Genomic DNA, 23,117 nt, shown 5'->3' with positions numbered 1-23,117 from the left:
AGAAGATTGAGAGGAGCAAAGGTTGAAAACAAAGACAAATGAGCAAAACTTAAAATCACCCAGCATCATTCACACAAAGAAGAGAAAAGTAGTGGACAATTCAACAACCATCTTTAATTGTCTTTGAGTTAAAAAAATCAAGGATTTAGGGGGAAAACAACAAGTACATTGTCAACAAAAGCAAACATGCTGCATGTTTTCAGTGCCCTGCCTCTTGGTTCCATCACAGTTCTCCCAGGCAAAAATGATGCCTCCCCTACTGGCTTTATTTTGTTTTCAGAAAAGCACATACAGTGTATAATCACTGTAACTTCTGATTACAAAAATGAAAAATGTGCCCGGAAATGGAAGCCAAAAAGTAGAATGGAAAAGTAAGGGATGGTTGGGTGAATACATTTGTTTTATGTCCTCCAATCTCCCATTACATTCCTTAGCCAACAGAGTCAATTGTAAATGGCTCTAAACGTCATGGATCGTGACCAGCTCCCCAAACAGATACTAACAAAATTTGGGGGCAGTTATACAGTCATGAAAGATTGAGCTATTACATGGCAGACTTCTGAATATCAAAAAGGACGACCAATAGTAAAATATTCTAACTTTGCTCTTTACCTTTCAACCTTTAAAAGTTTAAAGTCTCCCGAAAAGTGAACTGATGGCTCACAAAAGTGTGGTCAAGTCCATGGCTAAGAAATAACATGAAACGTCTGTTTACATGCCAAATTTTCACATGCTCTCTACTGTGGTGACAGAGGTGAGAAATGGAAGTTTCTGGCTTATTCTTAGAGTCGCTACCACAGAAAAATTAAATGAGACAATTGTGAGGTGATAGAGAATTAGTTATTCTGCAGTAGGAATCAGCAGACTTTTTTTTTTTTCTGTGAAGGGCCAGATAAATATGTTAGAATATGCAGGCCAAATGATTTTTTCCACAACTACTCAACTCTGCCATGTAGCATAAAAGAAGCCATGGACAATATACAAGTGAATGAGCATGGCTGTCTTCTAATAAAACTTTATTGAGAAAATGGGCAGGCAGCAAGTAGTATTTAGCCTGAGGGCCACAGTTTGATGACCCCTGCTCTAGACAGCATCACTAAGACCACCTTCCTATTGAGTGGAATACATCAAACAACCTTTTAACTGAATCTGGCCAAGAGACAGAGAGCCAGACACAAGCACAGACACACAGAGATGGAGAGAAACAGAGACAGAGAGAGAGAGACAGAGAGACAGAGAGAGACAGAGACAGGGATTCAAGAAGAATTTAATCCACACATTAAAAGAGCACATTATGTTTCAAGAAAAACTGGCACGGAACAAGCAAGAACAATACATTTCCTGATAAACTTAACTAGAAAGAAAGCAAGAAGTAATTTCTTTCTTTCAGAAAGAAAGCAAGAAGTAATGTGAGCAGGATGATTTTCTCTTCCTTTATAGATCTTATGTAATGCTGATAAGTAAAGGTACACATACACTTAAGTCAGAAACACTGTAAAGACTGTGATCACAGACACAGCTCCGCACAAGTCCTATGTGTTAAAAGCTTTAAAGAAATGAAAAAAGTCCTTTGAGCATCAAGACAGAAAGGGGAAACAATCTCACTAAACTCATACTTCTACACAGCCATATTCAACCCCAGAAGACGGTAGGACAGTATGTACAATGCCCTCTTACAGTAGCCAAAACACGGAAGCAATGGAAGTAAACGCCCATTGATGGGTGAATAAAGAAAATGTGATATACACGTGCAATGGAACATTATTCAACCTTTAAAAGGAAGGAAATCCTGCCATTTGTGCCATGAATTAAACTGGAGGACATTATGTTAAATGAAAGAAGCCAGATACAGAAGGACAAATACTAGCTCATACCACTTACATGAGGAATCTAAAATAGTCAAACACAGAAGCAGAAAGAATGGTCTTTGCCAGGAGTTGGGGAGGAGGGGAAAACGGGGAGGTATTAATCAAAGGGTACAAAGTTTCAGTTAGGCAACATGAGGAAGTCCTAGAGATCTGTTATATTGCACAGTACCTACAGTTAACAATTCTGTGTCGCATAGTTAAAAATTTGCTAAGAGGGTAGACCTTAAGTGTCCTTATCACCAAAAAAATGATAAGAAGGCAGGGGGAATCTTTTGAAGGTGACAGATATGTTTATGACATAGATTATGGCGATGGCTTGACAAATGTGTACTTATCTCCAAACTCATCAACTTGTATACATTAAATATGTACAGTTCTTTTATATGTCAATCATACCTGAAAATGGTTATATATATATATACACACACACACACATAGATACACACATATATATGTATATATATATATGCACACGGTGTTCAAGGAAAGAAAATGGGACAAGAATTTTAGACTAAAGTGTAAAGATAGAGAAGTGGTTTTGAACTATTAAGCACTCAGGGAATACAGTTCCATGACTCATTTTTAAGAACCAGCTAAAGAACAATCAATCGACCAAGAATAACTAGACAGCAATGGCCAAACAGATGTTGGTAAGCATTCATGCCAGCAAACTGTAGGACTAAAGCCTAGAGCAGTTGTGAAGATTATGATCACAAAATGGATTTAACATTATAAGCCCCAGAATTGTTTCGAAATGATATAATTAACAAAACCGGAAGGAACTATCAGAAAGAAAGCAAGAAGTAATGTGAGCATGATGATTTTCTCTTCCTTTATAGATCTTATGTAATGCTGATAAGTAAAGGTACACATACACTTAAGTCAGAAACGCTGTAAAGACCGTGATCACAGACACAGCTCTGCACAAGTCCTGTGTGTTAAAATTTCACAGTGCATTAGTAGGTGAAGTATTTTCTCCAAACACATTACAGCCTTTGACTTTTTTAATGGCAAATCATCCAGAGAAAAGCACTGGATCTTTGTAGAGAAATTACCTGGAACCAAGTTACTAAAATGCAGTTAAAATGAACATTGATGGAAATGATAAAAGCAGAGAATCTCCAAATGAGGGATGAAGATACTCCAAGTGAAAGTCAAGGTTTTTAAGTAGCTACTAAGACAGTGGCTTCCAAAAATTGCTACATTTTTTAGGCCTTGAAAGTTTATACATAAGTGAAAAGAAATTTTTCCTAAGTATTTATATTCATAGGTATCTTCATTAGAATAATTGTTTTCTAGTGAGTCAAATTTTATTAGAATAACCAAATGGTGGTTCATAAGATGTGAAAATGTTAGAGCTGCCAATTTAAAGAACCCTGTGTTAGATGTGGGGAAAATATTATTAAATTGTTGGTGGAAATATAAATTAACATTATTTTGAATAGATATTTTGTGGTATCTTTGGTATTTAGTATTTTCAATCCTAATACATTATTTACCTGTTTATCAAGAAGAGACTGGTCAAATGAATCATGGCGTGTCCTTCAGAAGAATTCTATTGCCTATATTTTTTAAATTTATATATTTAATTAAAAATTTAATATATATTATATATACATATATCACATGTATGCATATACATTATATATACGTCTATATATCGCATGTATGCACACACTCATGCAAACACACTTGCATATGCAAAGAAAGTATCTGAGAGGATCTAAAATATGGGCAGTATGATTGGAAGGGAGATCCTTTTCTACATGGTTTTTTAATAATATGCGTGTATTTTATTAGTTAAAATAAAAACCAATTTTAAGACATAGTAATACCTAAGTATGACTCGGGCACCAGAGCCTATATGACTGTATAAAAACACATGGCAAAAAAGATAGATAAGCCAAGTATGACTTTCCACTAACAGAGTGGATAGTCATCGTTTTACTAGTCTGGGCAGAAATCCTTATTTGGGAAAGGGGTCCATTCCATACAGTCCCAAGGAAGCAGTCAATCACTTTGCCTTGACCTCTCCCCCCGGGAATGAGCAGGTGGCAGGTCCCAGCCTGGCCAATTCGAGGGCTCCATTCCTCCCAGCCACCGTGATTGGTTCAGAAACGGGCAAGTGACCCACGCAGGTCCAGTCAGGTTCTTCCCTGCATGTGCTAAAGGAACGTCACGAAGTTAAATCCTGTTTCACAAGCTTATGTAAAATCAGAACTGCCAACAGCTATCTTCCCCAGTCCCATGAAGAAAGCCATGTGTAGTAGAAGAGAATCAGGTCAACTGAGAGGAAAACAGATTTCAGAGATAGAAATAGAGTCTGCACCTTTTCAGCCATTAAATCCAGCCATGCCTGAAGTACCAGTTCCATTCCTGGACTTGTCAGTTACCTAAGAAGCTCCTTTGACGCTTCTTCATCTTGGATTTCTACCATTTGCCAATAATTATCCTGAATAATACAACTGCTATGCCTAAAGAGAACAAGCTGTGGGTTTTCTTTCTTTTTAACATCTCACCTTGAACCCAGTGTATCCCAGTCATGGTTAGAACAGAAGATTATCCCTGGCTCTCTTCCTATGACCTTTAATTAGTTTAAATATTTTAAAATTATTTTATGTTTATAAACATAACACATACATGCTTCAGAAATTTTATAAAATCCAAAATAAACATAAATAAGAAAAGAAATCACCATAACTCCTTGGCCCAGGTGATTACTGTGAAAGCTTTCATGCATTTCCTCTCAGTTTAGGACCATGCACATGTGGTTTTTAAAGTTGAGGTCATACTCTTTGGAGTTTTTATCCTGCTTCTAGTTAATGTTTGAGTAACTTCCCACATAATGAAATGCTCAACTATATGAATCTTAAAGCTTCACGGTGTTTCATTTGCCTTCTCTCCTCCTTGAAATATTTTCTTCTAAGACCAAGGGAAGAAAATATTTCTCTGTGTTTACCCCTTCCTCACCACGCCTACACTTTGCCTTGACCTCTCTGCTGGTTCTTCCTCACTTCTAAATGTTGAGGTATCATTGGATTCAGCTCTCCAACTGCTTCTTTCTCTCCTCAGATGTTGGGAAATCTCATCCTATCTCATGGCTTTCAATACCCCCTATACACTGACAATTTCCTAATTTACATCTGCAGCCTGGACTCTCCACTCTACCCTGGATTCAGCATAGTCATTTGTTTGTCATAGACATCTCAAGTTTGACATGCCCGAAACTGATCTGGTATTCACCCTTGCTCCCCAAACTTGCTCCCCACTGAAGCACTTCAGTGAAGGGCAATTCCATCCTTCCAGTTACTCAGATCTAAAGCCTCCGTCGTCCTGTCACCGCTCTCTTTCTCACACGCCACATCCTGTCTATCCATCAGCAAGTCCTGTTGGCTCTATTTTCAAAATATACACAGAATCTGATCACTTCTCACAAACCCATTATCACTACCTTAGTCCAAGCCACCATTCTCTCACCTTGAAACCAACATCCTGCTTCCATCCTACCCGCTACTCACCCCTCATTTCATTCTGTTCTCAAAGCAGCCAGAGTGATCAGTTTAAATGTATGTGAGACACAGATGTAGAGAACAAATTTACGGATACCAAGGGGGAAAGCGGCAGGGAGGATGACTTGGGAGATTGGGATTGACATATATACATTACTATGTATAAAATAACTAATAAGAACCTACTGTAGAGCACAGGGAATGCTGCTCAATGCTCTGTGGTGACCGCAATGGGAAGGAAATCTAAAAACCGGGATATATGTATACATATAACTGATTCACTTTGCTGTACAGCGGACACTAACACAATATTGTAAAGCAACTATACCCCAATAAGAATTATTTTAAAAAAAACATATGTCAGAGCATGGCGCACTTCTGCCCAAATCAAACGGCTTCCCACGTCACTGTGGCCAAATGCCAAATCCGTTGCCCACAGTGACCCGTGGAAGGTTATCCACAGGACTCCCAGCCCACTCACGCGGCTGCAGCCACAGTGACCTCATTGCTCTTTCTTACCCACCCCAGTCATGCCCCTCAAGCCCTTTGCTCAGAGAGAAATTTGCCAAACAATCTTCACCCCACTCCCCCTATATCTGCCTGGATCATTCCCTCTCCTATTTCAAGTCACTGATCAAATACAGCCTTCCCTGACCACCTACTATCACAACCCCTGCTCCAGTGCCTATCCCCTTCCCATGCTTTAGTTTTCTCCACAACACCTATCACTTGGAGACACTATATAATTTATATCCTTCCACCTCACACTCTCAGAACTCACCCTGCTCACCACCACCACGTTGCTCTTGTAGATTTTAACATTTTCGATGAAACTGCTTTTTATCAAGGTCACCAACCAACCCATGTTGCCAAATCCAATGGACTCTTCAATGCCTTCATCTAAATAGGCATCACATTTTATAACTTAAATTACGGTATTTCACTGCCTGAAACCCTAGGTGACTTCCCACTGTACTTGGAATATAATCCAGACTATTCAGCCTGGCCCCAAAAGCCTTAATGATGCCTGACCACCTCTCAGGGTTCATCCCGCACCAATCCCCCCCAATCCCAACCAGTCCTCAGAACCCCGCCTCGCCCCACCGCACCAAGCCTGGTCCAGCCTCAGGGTCTCCCCACGTGCTGCTCCTGCCGAGTCTTCCCCCATCTTCTCATCCTCCTGATCTCACCTCTGATCAGAAGACCACAGGAGACCCTCCCTGATCCCCTTATAAAAAATGTCCCTCGTTCTTTTCTATCACAACACCACTTCCTCACAGACCTTAAATGACAAATATATTTACTTTCTCCCCTAACTAAAATACAAACGTTATAAAGGACTCTGATCACCATCTGACATCAACACATCTACCAGCTGCCTGTACCTGAGCCCACAATATTCTGTCTTCTCTCTTGTTATGGTGGAGGGACCCCCCTTCCACTTGTGTCCTTGACCCATCCCTTTTCATCAAATCAAGGGCATCATTCCAGCAATTATCTCCTGCCTCTATTGCACTGTCAATTTCCCCTTTTCTACTGGACTGTTCCCATCAGCACAAAAACATGTCATAACTTATCCTATCTTGGAAAAAAAAAAAAAGTCTTTGCCTCTTATCACCCTTCAATTACTACTGCATTATTCTGCTGTGTTTTTTTTTTTTTAATCCTCAAAGTAGTTCTTTACATTCATTGTAACTTCTCCCATTTTTTTCTTAAACTCACTTAGTTGGACTTTTACTGTAACCACTCCATTGGAACAGTTCCAGTTAGGGCCACCAAAGGCTTCCATTTTGACAAATTTGATGGTCATTTCTTGGTTCTCATGATACTCAGGCTATCACGAGCATTTGACCCAGTTGAGCACTCTCTATTCTTGAGTCTTCACCTGACTTCCAGGATATCACTCTCTTTTCGCACCCCTCCTTACTCACTGGTTGCTTCTTCTCCATCCACTTGACTGGTCCCTCTACAGCTCCCTGACTGGAGTAATCCAAGGCTCAGTCCTCAGACCTCTTTCTTTTCATATCCCCATTCACTCTCTGGATGATCTCGCCCAGTTTCAGCCTTTAAGTACCATCAACAGGCCATTGACAGCCCAGTTTATACCTCAACCCTATACTCACACTTGCTACCGCCAACAATTCCTTAAGTGAATGAATTAAGGCAGAAACACTGTCCATCTTCACGGTATTACTTAGCTCCTAAAACAGTGTCTGACACAGCACTTGGTAATTATCCATTAAATTTATGAATATTGTTGGGCTTCCCTGGTGGCGCAGTGGTTGAGAGTCCGCCTGCCGATGCTAGGGGACAAGGGTTCGTGCCCCGGTCCGGGAAGATCCCACATGCCGCGGAGCGGCTTGGCCCGTGCGCCATGGCCGCTGAGCCTGAGCGTCCGGAGCCTGTGCTCCGCAACGGAAGAGGCCACAACAGTGAGAGGCCCGCACACCGTAAAAAAAAAAAAAAATTTATGAATATTGTTAAAACTAGACACCACTGTGGGAAAACTGAAAAGACAGATGACAGTCATTAGCTAATTTCAAGTAGTTGTTTCTTTTCACACATGCCAATGACATTAACAGAAGGCAATGCAAGACACTGCTTTCCAAGCATGCAGTGGTCAAGTGGTCAGGCTTGTTCCAAACCTCAGAACTGGAACACCCAAAGGAAATGATGGATTACATATCATTCAGGAAATCTGGGAAATTCTTTTTCTCATTCTTAGACCATTAGTAAGATTTGATTAATAGAAATCTCAGGGACATATTGTGAAGAATGAACATGAAATAAATAAATTCTATGAGGCCAATTTAGAAGAAAATCGGGTACAATTGAGTGGAGGTTAAGGTGGCCACTGTCTTTAAAAACAAAGCCTAAAAAGGACAGAAGAAGGATCTAGTCTATGCTTCTTTGAATAAAAATAAGTGATTGACACCCCAAATGTCCAGGCCATTTAAGTTTCCCAGACTGCAATCCATTAAAAAAAAAAATTTACTCACAGCAACATGAATGAATCTTACATACATACAGTTAAGCAAAATAAGCCAGACACAAAATGAGCATGTACTACATGTTTCCATTTAAGTGAAGGTCCAAAGAGGGCATAAGGGAACTTTCAGAAATTATGGAAATGGTAGATGTCTTGATTGGCTAATAGTTATATGGGTGTATAATATATTTATCAAAATGCATTGAACCGTTTAAGATATTAATATTTTAATGAATGTAAAATATAACTCAATTTTAATAAATAAATTTTCCTGCAATGAGTGTTCTGGGGGCTGGAGGGGGAGTGGGAAAAATAAAAAACAAATGCCTTCACTGCAGGATGTCTCAGAGCCTTGAACATGCTTCTGTGCACTGTAAATCTCTAAGAGAGGCTACAGGATGCTGTATGTTCCAGGTTCAATTCCTCAAGGAACTTTATGTTTTTCTTACATATATTAACATCTCTAAGGCACTAATGTTTCAGAACCCAGTAACTTTAGTCTGGAAAAATTCAAACAGAGGCTATAAATACCACTGTAGTCTCTGAAAAAATAAAATCAACATTTTTTAGTGAATCCCCCAGAATAAACTAGTTGCAAAACGTACCCTTAAAGAAAGTCCAATTAAGTACTGGAGTAATTCTGTCCAAAATAATAAATTTCATTTTGGAGTTGTTGACCTCAAATTCCTTCTCGCAATTATTAGACAGTAAAGCCAGTCGTCTATCAAACAATTCCAAGTTTGTGTCAAGAAAGCATGCAACGATATAGACAATACTTATCTCTCTGTCTCTGTAGGACATGCAACTCATCCAGAGGTAGCATCAAGTCATTGAAACAAATTTAAAAATAGAAGAATTAGGTTAGGTTCCCTGGGAACCCTTGTGTACCCGTTTACTGTGGAAAGCTCCAGACCAACACCTATCAGGAAACACGACTAGGCAGGGGGAGGAGTGTAACTGTGACACAACCACAACAAAGGTGGGGAGCTCTAGAACCAGGGCAGCCCTTAAGTGTTGTCCAGCCTTGAGGCAAAGGGGGCCAGACTTTTATATCTTCACAACAGACCAATCACTGTATCCTGGCTGCCCTAGGAAAGGGGCACAACTATGGGCACGGTGGCCTCTTTGAGGGTAATTTCCACAGGGAGGATCAGCTGAGAGCCATCAGCTACCAACACTTCCAGCAGCAGAGAGAGTGAGTGCCTCAGCCTTGAAGGGAGAGAGGCGTCACACACAAGTGTCCACTACAGCAGCCAATACACACCCCTTTCACCAGGCTCAAAGGGGTGTCTGATCTGCAAGAAACCCTCCGGACCAAATCTAATTCTCAGGCTATTAATAGTCAAGCTCTGTTCAAGTACCAGGAGTCAAGGACTGAGATTTTGCCCATATTGCTTTGTCCTTGACAAGCATTCACAAAACTGCAATAGAAAGTGCAAATAATCTTAGATGGTTACTAAAAAAATTCTCTCACAATATAAACTATACACCAAGAAACTCATATGACTAGCTTTGCCATGACTGGAAACCTAGCTGTTCTTCAGGAAGAATAATGGCCTGAGAACATCAGATATCTTTAAGAACTAAAACACAACAATCAGTAAAACAAGATTTAGCATCAAAAAGCTTTAGAATCACCTTCCAACACTGAAGTGTTCTTTTTTCATATTTTCCTTTCCTTTCCTTTTTTTTTCACTTTTTTAAATTGAAGTATAGTTGATTTACAATGTTGTGTTGGTTTCTGGTGTACAGCAAAGTGATTCAGTTATATATATTCTTTTTCATATTCTTTTCCATTATGGTTTATTACAGGATATTGAATATAGTTCCTTATGCTATACAGGAGGAACCTGTTGTTTCCTTTGCCTTTTTTTTTAAAAATAAAATTGAGTATCCCATTGGACAAAATAATTAAAAAGCATTTAGAGGAGTCTCCCTGAGTCTGCTTTTCAATATATGCTAACAATCAATTCATATATTCCTTCAAAATGCATCTACCAAGGACATCCCATTAAAGGACATCATGTTTGGTATTGAGGGTATAGAGATGAATAAGAAGTTCACCATCTAATAAAGATGACAGACATGTGAACAGGTAATTATAAATCATTCATTCATTCAAATATATCTAGGCACCATACCTTGAACAACAAAAACATAGCCTTTGCCCTCATGGGGCTCACATACAGTGTGAGAAGTGTTCACACAGAAGACTGTAGAAGGTGCTATAGCCTCTGCCTACACAGGGAAGGAGTGCCACAGAAGACTTTCTAACAGTAAGCTCAACAACAATAACAATTAACCTTTCCCGAGGGTGTAAAAGGTGCCAAGCACATATGTAAGTTTATTTAACCCTCACATCAATCCTCTGAGGTAGGTATTATTATTATTCCCTATTTACAGGTGAGGAAATCACAGCACAGAGAGGTTAAGCAGCTTAATCAAGGTCACACAGGTGGTAAGTGGTGGCCTGGGATTCTCAGAGGACATAACACTGGAACTGAGCCTTGAAAGCTGAGTAGGAATTTGCCAAATGGACACAAAAAGGGGGGTGGTGAGAGGATTCCAGACACAGGAAACTGCAAGTACCAATGCTTAAAAATCATCAGAAACTTCCAAGTTCATCCGCATGTAGGCTGCTGGTGGGAGAGTTACAGGAGTCCAGGCCTGAAAAGGGGGAGCAGTGGGCTTGGGCAAAGACAGAATCCATGTGCCCTACAGAGACTGAAGGAATGCAAACACAAACTGCAGGGGTTTTTAGTAATATCAATAAGAATATTCATAAGAATTAACATGGCTAACATTCTTCAAGAGCAGTCAGACATGGGCTACATATTTCTACTAGTTATCGCATTTCAGCTTCATTACGATCAAAGGGAGCAACTAGATTGTCCGGGGTTCTGCTGCTTATGAGTTACACAGCTGTGGTTCAAAACTAGGGAACTCTAACCCCAAAGCCTGTGCTCTCTCAGCTGCTGGGTCTACGATACGTGGCAATCACCCCTTACCCTCACCCACCCAACCCCTACTCGGGAAGCAGAGGGGCAGTGAGGAGGGAGCTCATGCTCCAGCCCAGGAGACAATGATGCAGCCGCCTTTAACCAAAGAAGTGAGAGCTGGAGGCTGGAGAAGAGATTTGAGAAATACATACACAGAGGTGGCACTGGAGACCTTCTTAAGATCGGGCCGTGAGAACGAGGGAATAGATGTGGAAAGAGATGATGAATCCTTTACCAAGTGAACGGGTGAAATAAGCACTGAGAGGTGGGCAGCGGGATGGGGAAAAAAAAAAAAGATGCTAAGGTCAAGGTCTACCTAGGCTAGAGATAGAAGGGCCTGCTGGGCAGCTAGATATTTAGGTTGGGAGCTGAGGAAAATAACCCACCGTGAAGGTACAGATTTGGCCAAAAACATGTTGAAGGCATGGGAGGAGGTTAATTTGTCTAGGGAAAACGTAAAGAAGAAAAGATGGACAGAAACCCAGAAAACTATTCAGGAAAAAATCCATTTTCCCACCTGTAAAAATAAGGATACACACACGCACCCACACACACACACAGCCCCTGACATATCTACCTTCTTGAAAAATCTGAGAAGCTTTCTTAGAAGTAAAGCTGGTTGTCCTTTAGTGTTACCTCTGGAGAAACCAACTTATTCTCTTCCACATGTGAGGTATTGAATTACTTCTAGGGGGTATATTTCGGCCGAAGAAAACAAGCTAGTTGAATGACGTATGTATTTAATAATAAACAGTACTGATAGTTTATCAGCGTTATCACCAAAAATCTGCTCAGCCACTCTGAGCCCAAGTCACCGATGTCAGTAATTCCACTTCAGGCACAAGCTCGGTGGGCTCTGCGCGGAAGCACCGATGCTCCTCGGATATACCGTTCTCTGGCTTTATTTACGTTCTCTCTTCACCCTTCACCCTAAAAAACGTCTCAGTGGGGCTTACCTGCCTTAGGAATCTGTACAAAGGGCGATTTCTCCCGTTTCTCTCTTTTTAAAAAGCAATGGAAAACTTCCCACTGTTAATATGTAGCAAAAAGAGGGAAGAAAAATAAATAAAGCCCGTCTGGTCCGCCCTCCCTGGCTGTTGCTACCTTGCAGTTTATGACACACAGATAGAGGGAGGGCTGCCGGAGTGAACGAGGCGGCCCGGCAGCAAGTCCATTCCCGGGGAAACCACGAGCGCCCGTGTGCAGGCGCCTCTGCCTACTTTGTGCCCTGCGATGTCTTCTGTGCGACTTTGAGAGGGGCTGGGGACGATGTCTCACCGCGCGCCCGGCCCAGGCGAGCCCCGCGGGAGGGAGGGAGGGAGGGACCCAGCCAGGCGGGGGCAGAGGGAGCCGCCGCGGACCTTGCAGCGCTGGAACTGGCTCGACTCTCCCAGGCAGTTTTTGAAGTCAGCAAAACAGAAATCGAATTACTATGACGCTGGTGGACGACGCTCAGGGAAAAAGGGGCTTTCTGCCGGCTTAACCGCCATGAGAGATGCAGCGAGTCACAGAACAGCCAAGTGTGTCTACCGTGTGGACCCTGAAGACCGACCTATGTAAGTCAGGCTGCTGTATTTTATTGCTGTATAATTTTCTTTCTGGCTTGAAAGGCTGCTTGGCCGAAATGGATTCGTTTCAGTGAGAATCTCTAGAGTGGAAAGTTGTCTGCTGATCTTTGCTGAAGACTTTTTCTTTCTTTGATTAACTAAGCCACATGATACAAGCTGACATTCCTGCCGGCAGCCGTGGCGATTCAGCCTAAGACTGACGGAGACCTATAACCCAAAGTACATCCAATTACTATGAAATTAACCCTGGCTGTATTTTTAATTGACTATCAGTGTAGAGTACCTCCAGCCCCACTGTTTTGGATTGCTTGCTGTTTTAACGCTGCCGTGGCTCAACTAGTATTATCAGCATAACCAACCGAATGAGACAGAGCTAAGAGAGATTCCCGGTAGTTGCAAAACTTTTTTTTTTGGCCAGGATCACGTTTTTCTCCCTGACCGCTAAAAACTCCAACCTCTATGTTAAAAGTTCATTCTGCTTTTTTGCCCTTGCCTTGGAGAAAAAAATCAAACCAGACAAAGGATTCTACTGAAATTGTGAAGGAAGGAAATATAAGGAAGCCACCGCAGTTCTTTAACTACTATTGTAATAATGGGAGAAAAAAAGCCAACCAAAGAAGCCCAGCACGTACGCCAGCCTGTGACAGAGCATGGGGACGTAAAGCTGAATGGTGAGCAGAGCCTGTAACTCGGTTTTTCGGTACTTCATCTGCTACAAGTTCCAGCTTAGACATGGATATTCTCTGTGAAGAAAACACTTCTCTGAGCTCAACTACAAACTCCTTAATGCGATTAAATGACGACACAAGGCTCTACAACAATGACTTTAACTCCGGAGAAGCTAACACTTCGGATGCGTTTAACTGGACAGTGGACTCAGAAAATCGAACCAACCTTTCCTGTGAGGGCTGCCTGTCACCACCCTGCTTCTCCTTACTTCATCTCCAGGAAAAGAACTGGTCTGCTTTGTTGACAACTGTAGTGATTATTCTAACCATTGCTGGAAACATACTCGTCATCATGGCAGTGTCCCTAGAGAAAAAGCTGCAGAATGCCACCAACTATTTCCTGATGTCACTTGCCATAGCTGATATGCTGCTGGGTTTCCTTGTCATGCCCGTGTCCACATTAACCATCCTTTATGGTGAGTGGCGTTGGTTTCCCAGCTGTACCCACACTGGTAACAAAGCATGTGCATGTTATTAGCAGATGAGTCAGGGCTCATGGGACAAACTAAGAGCAGGGCTTTGTTTATACAGGAGGGTCTACCATGTTATACTGTTTAACTTTTACTTTTAAAATGAGACCTCACATTTTAAGAAATCAGACAACCTGTTATGTGTGATCACTGGAGAGTTTTGTGCTTTGAAACATGTATATTTTATGCAGGGAGATAAGGTGTTGTGCTGAAAAACATGTACATTTTATGTAGAATTATAAAGGTCCCAATACAGTCATGAAGCAATGACATCTGTCGTTCTGAATCCACTTGGTTTTCGCTCCTTTATATTCTCAACCAAATATTACAGCCCTCAAGACAGGACAGTTTTATCTTTGTCACACTGTTTTCAGCACTTCTAATGAAGGCGTAAAACTTTCCCAATTACCTTGGAACATTTGCAGAGAGAATATTAGTGGTGCAGTGGGTTTACTGTTAAAATATGGAGTCTCCATTAGAATAAATGAATTATACCAGTTTTAAATTGTTCCCTGCCCAGAGAAGCTAATTTGGAAGTGTGCCTTTGAATTAGAACCTCAACTCTTTAAACATGCAGAGGCATAAACTCCTCCCGTCTGGTTTGGAGGAGGGTGGGAAACACATGGGAAGAGATTAATCTTGCTTTTTTCTCAATAGAGTTTGAAAGAGTCAGACCTCTCAGCAAGTAGGCAGACACTGGGATGGCTTCAGCGGGAAGCAGAATGTGATATTCTTTACAAATTATGAGTAATACAGCTAGATTTCTCTCTTTAAAAGGGGGCAGAGAATCTTCCGACTGCTGACACAGGCACACCGGCAGTCACGCAGGGCTAGAAACAAGTTATGAGCGCTGTCTTTTAGAAGGGATGTTCTGGCCAAGTCTTAAGAAAAAAAAAAAATCAACCCAGCCCCAAGGAATATGGAGGAGGAAGGAGGTGAGCCATAGAGCGCAGGGCCGCCGGTTTACACAAGGTCGATAGTGCTCTTTGCAAGGCCAGCCTCCGCTTGACCACTCACAATGTCACACCAGGATGATTCGATTAAATTCGCCTGTCATTTCCCAGACATCCTGGAGAGGTTCCCGCTTCCTAAAACCCCGCTGCGTTGAAGGCAAACTCCAGGAGTGGGAGATGACTCTCAGAGGGCCTGTCCGGGAACCAAAAGCCCGGTGGGGGGTGGGCGGAGGGACCTCCGAGCGGCAGGTGGACCCCCGAGTTGCCCGTGGGGACGAGCAAAGGCCAGCCGGGTTAGAAAGCCGACATCTACCCGGAGCCTCCGGCTCGGGGTGCAACGGCGCCCCCTGGCGGCCACCGCTCTGCGCACAGCTGGTTCCTGCCCAGAGATGCCTGGGCAGGCATCTGAACTGTCCCTGAACTGGTCCTGTCCCTGAACTGGTCCTCCGGACACCGCTGGGTGGCTGAGGAAATGCCCCCTCCTTATCCCCACCACGGAAACCCAAACTACGGCCCGCGGCTGCCTCCTGGCAGAGAAAACTCCTCCCAGGGTCAACATCAGTTCCGACCAGGCAAAGCATGGCTTCCCCCCAGGCACTGCTAAGAAAAGTTCTCTCCTTTTAGCTCAAGCTCTCTGCAAATGGTGTGAAAGGCACCAAGTCCAACCTGTATCCTGCACCCTTTACTTTTCTAAATATCGGTGGTGGCATTTTGGTAGAGAGTATGTTTGTGACTAGAGAGTTCGTTCAGCTCTGTGGATCTAGAATGCCGTGAAAGAAAGGTGGTCTTCATAATTTTCCTTCTCACATGTGCACAGATTTAACACCATTGCTTATATTGTCATCAAAACTAATTAAGGTTTATATAACCATTTGATCTCCCTCTAAAACAGAAACAGGAGACTGTGTCCCATAAGGCATACCCTGCCTTCCTAGTGCAGCAGGTGACTTCCTGCAGTGCGTCTCACAGGGGAATCCTCTGGGTAGCTTTAAATCACTTTAATGTTGGGGGGCGCCCTCCACCCACCCTGCTGGGCATCAGGACCTACAGAAAAGCTGTCCAGCTGATTCTAATGTGCAGCCCTGGGTGAGAACCACTGCCCTAGGCAGATGTTACCCAAGTGTGGTCCCTGGACCGGCAGCGTCAGTACCAGATGGGAAATTGTTAGAAATGCAAATCCCCCTGCGTCACTGCACGCTTTCAGAATCAGAACCCCTGGAGATGGGGTCCAGCAGTCCCATTGTAAGAAACCACCTCAGAGCTTCGAAGGCTTGTTAAAGTTTGAGCACCACTGCCCTGAAACAGTTCTCAGGACAAGAATACCATGCTTTTCTTTACCACTGTCTTCATTTTCACCCCACACCCCCCAAGTTTGAGTTTAACCCCCAAAGTATTATTAGGTAATAATTTTTCGTTTTCACAAAGAAATTCCCAATCTGGCTTTTTAATCATTTCTTCATTCACACCAGTAGCACTTTTGAGAGACCACTAGATGCCATCACTGTGCAAGACTGAGCAGTTGTAATAATGGCTGAGAGACGGCCTAACCTCAGGGAACCCACAATCTGTGAAAGATATGTGAATAAATAATGACAGCACACTGCAAGAGGTGCTTCAGTAGAGGAACCCATAGTACCTCATAGCTCCTGACCTAAGTCATCAAAAACAAAAAGGAGGGACTTCCCTGGTGGCGCAGTGGTTAGGAATCCACCTGCCAATGCAGGGGACACGGGTTCGAGCCCTGGTCCGGGAAAATCCCACATGCCATGGAGCAACTAAGCCCATGCGCCACAAAAAAAAAAAAAAAAAAAAAAAAAAAAAGGAGGTAGATTTTGTTAGGCAGAGGAGACCGAACGAGAGAAACCCCAGGGAGACACACCCGGAGTTTACAGCACACCAGCATGATTCCAGCCACAAGAAGTTTTCAAACCTTGTATTCAGCCACTGCAATCTTATTGTAGTTAAGTACAGTTGCCATTAGGCTGTTTTGAAATATTGAAAATATTAATATCTTGGGTTGCCCTTTGCTGTTACCTGTGCCTTTTCCCAGGATGGAAACTGTTCAAGCAGGGTAAATTCCACACACCAGAGACGGTCAAGGTCGCTAACTGATGCTTACCTTCTGCATCTTAGGGTACCGGTGGCCTCTGCCTAGCAAGCTCTGTGCTGTCTGGATTTACCTGGATGTGCTCTTCTCCACGGCCTCCATCATGCACCTCTGTGCCATCTCCCTGGATCGCTATGTTGCCATCCAGAACCCCATCCATCACAGCCGATTTAACTCCAGAACTAAGGCATTTCTGAAAATAATTGCTGTTTGGACTATATCAGTAGGTAAGTAGGAACGGTATTTTGGAATCTCATTTGCAATGACAGTTCATGCCTTCTAAGTAGACCTGTCCTGTTTTGTTGCACTGAACCCTGACATCCTGAATGTACTGTTTTGCTTGTTGCAAGACGTGTTATAGTAATTATTAGATTTGCTTTAGGAAAGAAAAATCTGTTAATGTCACTGGCTGGCAACATAAATTTGTACTTTTTTGCACAGGTAAAAACATATACACCGATAGAGCCAAACGTGAGAATAACTGTGCCATGGCCACCTCCAAACACTTTCCCCATCTCACACTTTCAAATTCACTCAAGTTTCTAAATTCCTAGATCTTGAGTTTCCCAGAGACCTCAATGTTTATAATCACTGGACTTGTGGTCAGTATAAGAATACAGAGCCCTGTACTGGAGAATACACAGCTTCTGGGGGATAGAGAAGGTACCAGGTGCCGTAACTCAGAGGGAGAAAGAAAGTGAGGACAGAGGATGGTGGCAGAAGTACCCAGCACTTACTGTAAACTTCCTCCTCCTCCTCTTATGATAAAACATGCCAGAGGATTTCAACCCACTTCACTCGGGTCGATTACACACCTTCACCTGTTGCCAGTATTGATCTCCTCTCACACACCTAACAGGAAAGCCCAGGTAGGGGAAGCTAAAGGAACAGCTCCCAGGCAGCTAAGTCAATTGCACCTGTCCCCTAAGCAGGCTTGGTTCATAACCAAAAATTCCCTGGGATTTGTTTTAAAGTTGCCAAGTGGGAACGATGTGCCTGCTTACGGCCACATGGGTGCCAGTATCTACTAACATGAGAAACGGATTTGGTGGTAGGCTTGACATCAAGGACTCCAAACCCTGCTTGCACTGCTGAACTTAATAAGTTCCTTCCTGGGAAACAGAGGTCGCTCCCAAAATATGCTTGGAGTTTCTGGGCCTGTGCAATCTTGGACTCATCCTACTAGGATCAAGAGAATGAAGGACTAGTGGTTCTCGATCCCAGCTGCACATAAAAGCCCTGGGGAGAGTTCTGATTTCATTGGTCCATAGCAGGGCCTGGTGACTGAGGTGCAGCCAGGGTTGAGGAATGAGACAGACAGTTGCTGAGGGAAATGCAATTAGAGGGGCAAGAATAACGTGAATGAAGCGAGCCAGGCTATTGTCAAATTTACGTAGCTTTACCCCTGGACACTGTCCCATTGGTGAGACAGACGCTGGGAGAGTCACCCAATCTTTTACCCTCAGTCGCATGCCACCCCTCTCCCTGCCTTAGTCAAGCTTAATAAGAGCGGTAGTAGTAAGGGCTGTTTCTGAGCAACGACCAGAGACACAGTCATGTTCAAAGCACCTCATGGAAAATAAGCTGCAGAGAAATAAGTTGCACAGGATGACACAGCTCATAACCAGGAATCACCCTGGGTCAAACCTATTTGAAAGCCTTACACCCTTACTACTGCCCAGTAAGACAGTCTGCTTCCTCTCCTTCTAGCCATCACCCCAGGAGGCAGGCAGGCTGGAATGAATAGTTGTGGGGTGATGGTCAGGGGTCATGATCCATTTGGCCAAACTTTTACTGCATAACTACTATGTGCTTGGCACTGAATATACTAAGGTATGCATTCAGAGATCTCTCACCATGTGGTCGGGGAAGGCAGATAAGAAAACATAAGAAACGCTGAAGTTACGTAGGCTGTATACCACAAGTCTGTGAGATGTGTGTCTGAGGAGTTGGTAAAGATAATAATGTCTGTTCTAGTGAAGGGGCTTAGCATAGATAGCCTCCCGAATTGTTTTTCTAGTGTTTCTATTTCCATTGTTGTTTTTTTGTTGTTGTACATTTAAATCCTTAGGGTAGACTTTTTGTATATGGTCTAACATGTTTTCTTCTACCAATTATTAGAGCCTTTTCAGTATCTATTGATATCAGTTTTTCCCCTTCAATTTCCTGATGTATCTCATTTTCTTTGTAGATTTTAATATTAAACTGCCCTTTCATGCCTGGAATGTATTCATGAATGAAATTGGATTTCTATGACTTTGTTAGTTGGTTTATTATCCTTATAAGGTTTCTTTCTGTAGCCTTATTAAATTTGGGAGGGTTCTGATTTTCCCCTAAGGTCTTGAAATATTTAGTAGGAATGTACTTTAAAGGTTACATAGAATTTAGTTCAAATCTTTCTCGTCCTGGTGCCTTTTCAAATGGTGTCTTTAATTATATCACAAACCTCTTCAAAATTTTTCATTTACATTTTCTACATTGTATGCAGCTAATGACCCAAAACAAAGTTTAAGTTATCTTTTGTGTCGATTCTTTTATCATTATTAAGTGTAATGCTATTTGTTTTAAACTCTGCTTCATCTGATACTAGTATAGCTATGCCAGTTTTTTTACGTTGTCATTTTCTGGATATATCCTATTCCATCCTATATACTGTCAAACTCCTTTCTGACTTAATATTAGGTACATTGTAAGAAGCATATAAAGTTGTTTTGTTTTTATCTAGTCAATCTGTCTTTTTCTGTTTAAACTTTTGAAGATTGCCATTTTTTTAAATTTATTTTTGGCTTTGTTGGGTCTTTGTGGCTGTGCGCAGGCTTTTTCTAGTTGTGGCGAGCAGGGGCTGCTCTTCATTGTGATGCATGGGCTTCGCATTACAGTGGCTTCTCTTGTGCGGAGCACGGACTCTAGGCACGAGAGCTTCAGTAGTTGTGGCTCACAGGCTCTAGAGCCCAGGTTCAGTAGTTGTGGCACATGGGCTTAGTTGCTCCATGGCATGTGGCATTTTCCTGGACCAGGGCTCAAACCCGTGTCCCCTGCATTGGCAGGCGGATTCTTAACCACTATGCCACCAGGGAAGTCCCCAATCTGTCTTTTAATTGGAATATTTAGTTCATTTACATTTAATGTAACCCAGATATATTGGGCTTAAATTTACCCTCTTACAATTTTCATTTCCCATTTATTTTATATTCCAGATTTTCTCCATTCTTGCCTTCTTTTAGACTAATCAAGAAGTGTTAATTCATTATTCCCCTTTATAAGCTTGTTAAGTTATCCCATTCTTTTAAATCCTTTTAGTGATTACAGCATTCATTTTTGACCTAAAGGAGGCTAATACAAATTACTTGTATCACGTTTGTTCTTTTGTTTATGGCTGTGTTGGGTCCTCATTGCTGTACGCAGGCTTTCTTTAGTTGCAGCGAGCGGGGGTTACTCTTCATTGAGGTACGTGGGCTTCTCATTGCAGTGGTTTCTCTTGTTGCGGACCATGGGCTCTAGATGTGCGGGCTTCAGTAGTTGTGGCACACGGGCTCTAGAGCACAGGCTCAGTAGTTGTGGCACACGGGCTTAGTTGCTCCCCAGCACGTGGGATCTTCCCGGACCAGGGCTCGAACCTGTGTCCCCTGAATTGGCAGGGGGATTCTTAACCACTGTGCCACCAGGGAAGCCCCTTATCTCTTCTTAACTGATGCAAAAACCTTAGAATATTTAACTCAATATTGTTATTTTTATAAAAAAAAACTTTTATAACATTTTTATTTTGTTTTCATTTTAAGCATATTTTTGTTCAGTATAGAATTCAAATTTGGCAGTTATCTTTTTTCAGCAATTTATGGGTAACATTCTAAAGTTCTAGCTTATATTGCTTCTTTGTGAGAACTCTGCTGTCAGACTTATTGTTCCTTAGAACAGGGGGGTCCCCAACACCCGGGCCATAGACAAGTACCTGCCTGCAGCCTGTGAGGAACCGAGCTACACAGCAGGAAGTGAGCAGTGGGCAGTGAGCGAGCGAAGCTTCATCTGCCGCTCCCTATCGCTCTCATTACCGCCTGAACCATCCCCCCCGCCCCTTCCCCCTGTCCGTGGAAAAATTGTCTTCCATGAAACTGGTCCCTGGTGCCAAAAAGTTTGGGGACCACTGCCTGAGAAACTACCATCTCTTACCACTCTCTGCTGCTTTGGGATTTTTTCTTTGTATTTTAGAAATTTTACTATGATGTGCCTAGATGTGGGTTAGTTCTGGTCTTAACCTACATGGTGTTTGTACTGATTCTTAAGTTTGTAGCTCAACGCCTTTTGTCAGTTGGGGAGAACTCTTGACCGTTATCTTTTCAAATATTGCTTCTGCCCCATTCTCCCTTCCCCCACCCACTTCTTAGACTCCAATTTCTTGTATGGTAGAACTTTTACCCATGTTTATGACTCTTAAATGCTTTTCTACATTTTTCACCTTTTTTCAATTCTTACTTGAGTCTGGATAATTTTACTGACTTTCTTCTCCTGGGTTACTAATCCTCTCACCAGCTATTTCTAATTTGCTATTTAAACCTATATACTTTATTTTTAATTTGGTACTGCCTGTTTAGTTTTAGAATTGCCACTTGATTCTTTTTATAGATTCTGGTTCTCTGGAATAACTCTCCATGTTTTCATCTATTTTCTTAAATACTAATCACAGGTATCTGGGTATCTGAGTAACCTGGGAATTTCTATTTTCTGGGGTCTTTTTCTGCTTGGTTCTGTCAGCTGGTAAGCCTGGTAATTTTATTAAACACTGACAATGGGGGAGAAAATTGTGGATACTCCACTGATGTTCTCATTCTTCAGACAGGGGTCCTTTAACTTTAGCAGGCAGTTAGAATAGGTCCCCTAAATCCAATCAGGGATTAAGCTAGGTTTAGGCTGAGTTCTTGTAACCACTGGTCTGTTTTCAGTTTGCCCTTACACCTGGGATATATTCCTCCATGAGCTCAGACGGAGGACCAAGGTGTTCTCCATTTTGAAGAGCCCTCAACTCCAGTTTCTGTCTCCTCAGCCCTATAAGGCTGCTAACTCTTTCTGAAAATTTTTTAATTGGGAGTACAGTTGATTTACAATGTCATGTTAGTTTCTGCTATACAGCAAAGTGAATCAGGGGCTTCCCTGGTGACACAGTGGTTAAGAATCTGCCTGCCAATGCAGAGGACACCGGTTCGAGCCCTGGTCTGGGAAGATCCCACATGCCGCGGAGCAAATAAGCCCGTGCACCACACCTACTGAGCCTGCGCTCTACAGCCCACAAGCCACAACTACTGAGCCCGTGTGCCACAATTACTGAAGCCCACACACCTAGAGCCCGTGCTCCACAAGAGAAGCCACCACAATGAGAAGCCCGCGCACAGTAACGAAGAGTAGCCCCCGCTCGCCACAACTCGAGAAAGCCAGCACACAGCAAAGACACAACACAGGCAAAAATAACTTAATTAAAAAGTCAATCAGTTATCCATATCCACTCTTTTTTAGATTCTTTACCCATATAGGTCATTACAGAGAATTGAGTAGACTTCCCTTCTGTAGAGTAGTGTGTATATGTCTCTACTCAACCTCTCCATCTGTTCTTCTAACAAGTTGGTAAGCGCCTTAAAGGGAAAGGAGGCTCATACTATTACCTTACTTTTTTCCTCTTCCCTTCACTCCAGAATCCTAACCCCTGAAATCCTGACTGCTTAGACAGCCCTAACACCAGTTTTTGATCTCCCAATCCCCGCTGAGACACAGTTTGGGGCCTTGAATTTTGCTTTATTTGACACTGATATTCCATACCTCCTCCTCGTTTGCATCTTTCCAGGCTACCTTTTCTCACCTCTTCATTTTTAATATCTTTGTTCTTTTGTTTAATAAACATTTTCACAACTTACAGATGGATTTTTTAAAATAAAATCTG

The 23,117-nt window shown here is 42.4% G+C and overlaps 1 protein-coding gene across 1 annotated transcript in view; it reads left to right on the top strand.

Moving 5' to 3' along the window:
- The first annotated feature begins 12,756 nt into the window (after positions 1 to 12,756).
- HTR2A (5-hydroxytryptamine receptor 2A) overlaps positions 12,757 to 23,117 on the top strand; it is a 58,298-nt gene continuing 47,937 nt past the window's right edge. Inside the window, exons 1-2 of the mRNA XM_027116280.1 lie at positions 12,757 to 14,077; positions 17,218 to 17,418. Coding sequence (XP_026972081.1) covers positions 13,666 to 14,077; positions 17,218 to 17,418 — 613 coding nt within the window. The 5' untranslated portion in view covers positions 12,757 to 13,665. The remainder of the gene's footprint in view (positions 14,078 to 17,217; positions 17,419 to 23,117) is intronic.

This window comes from Aethalodelphis obliquidens, unplaced genomic scaffold (assembly GCF_003676395.1).
Source record: "Aethalodelphis obliquidens isolate GAN/ISIS:26980383/991018 unplaced genomic scaffold, ASM367639v1 scaffold16, whole genome shotgun sequence".
In the NCBI taxonomy this organism is placed as follows: domain Eukaryota; kingdom Metazoa; phylum Chordata; class Mammalia; order Artiodactyla; family Delphinidae; genus Aethalodelphis; species Aethalodelphis obliquidens.
The sequence above is the reverse complement of the archived record's forward strand: the minus strand, read 5'-3'. Positions and strand labels throughout refer to the sequence as shown.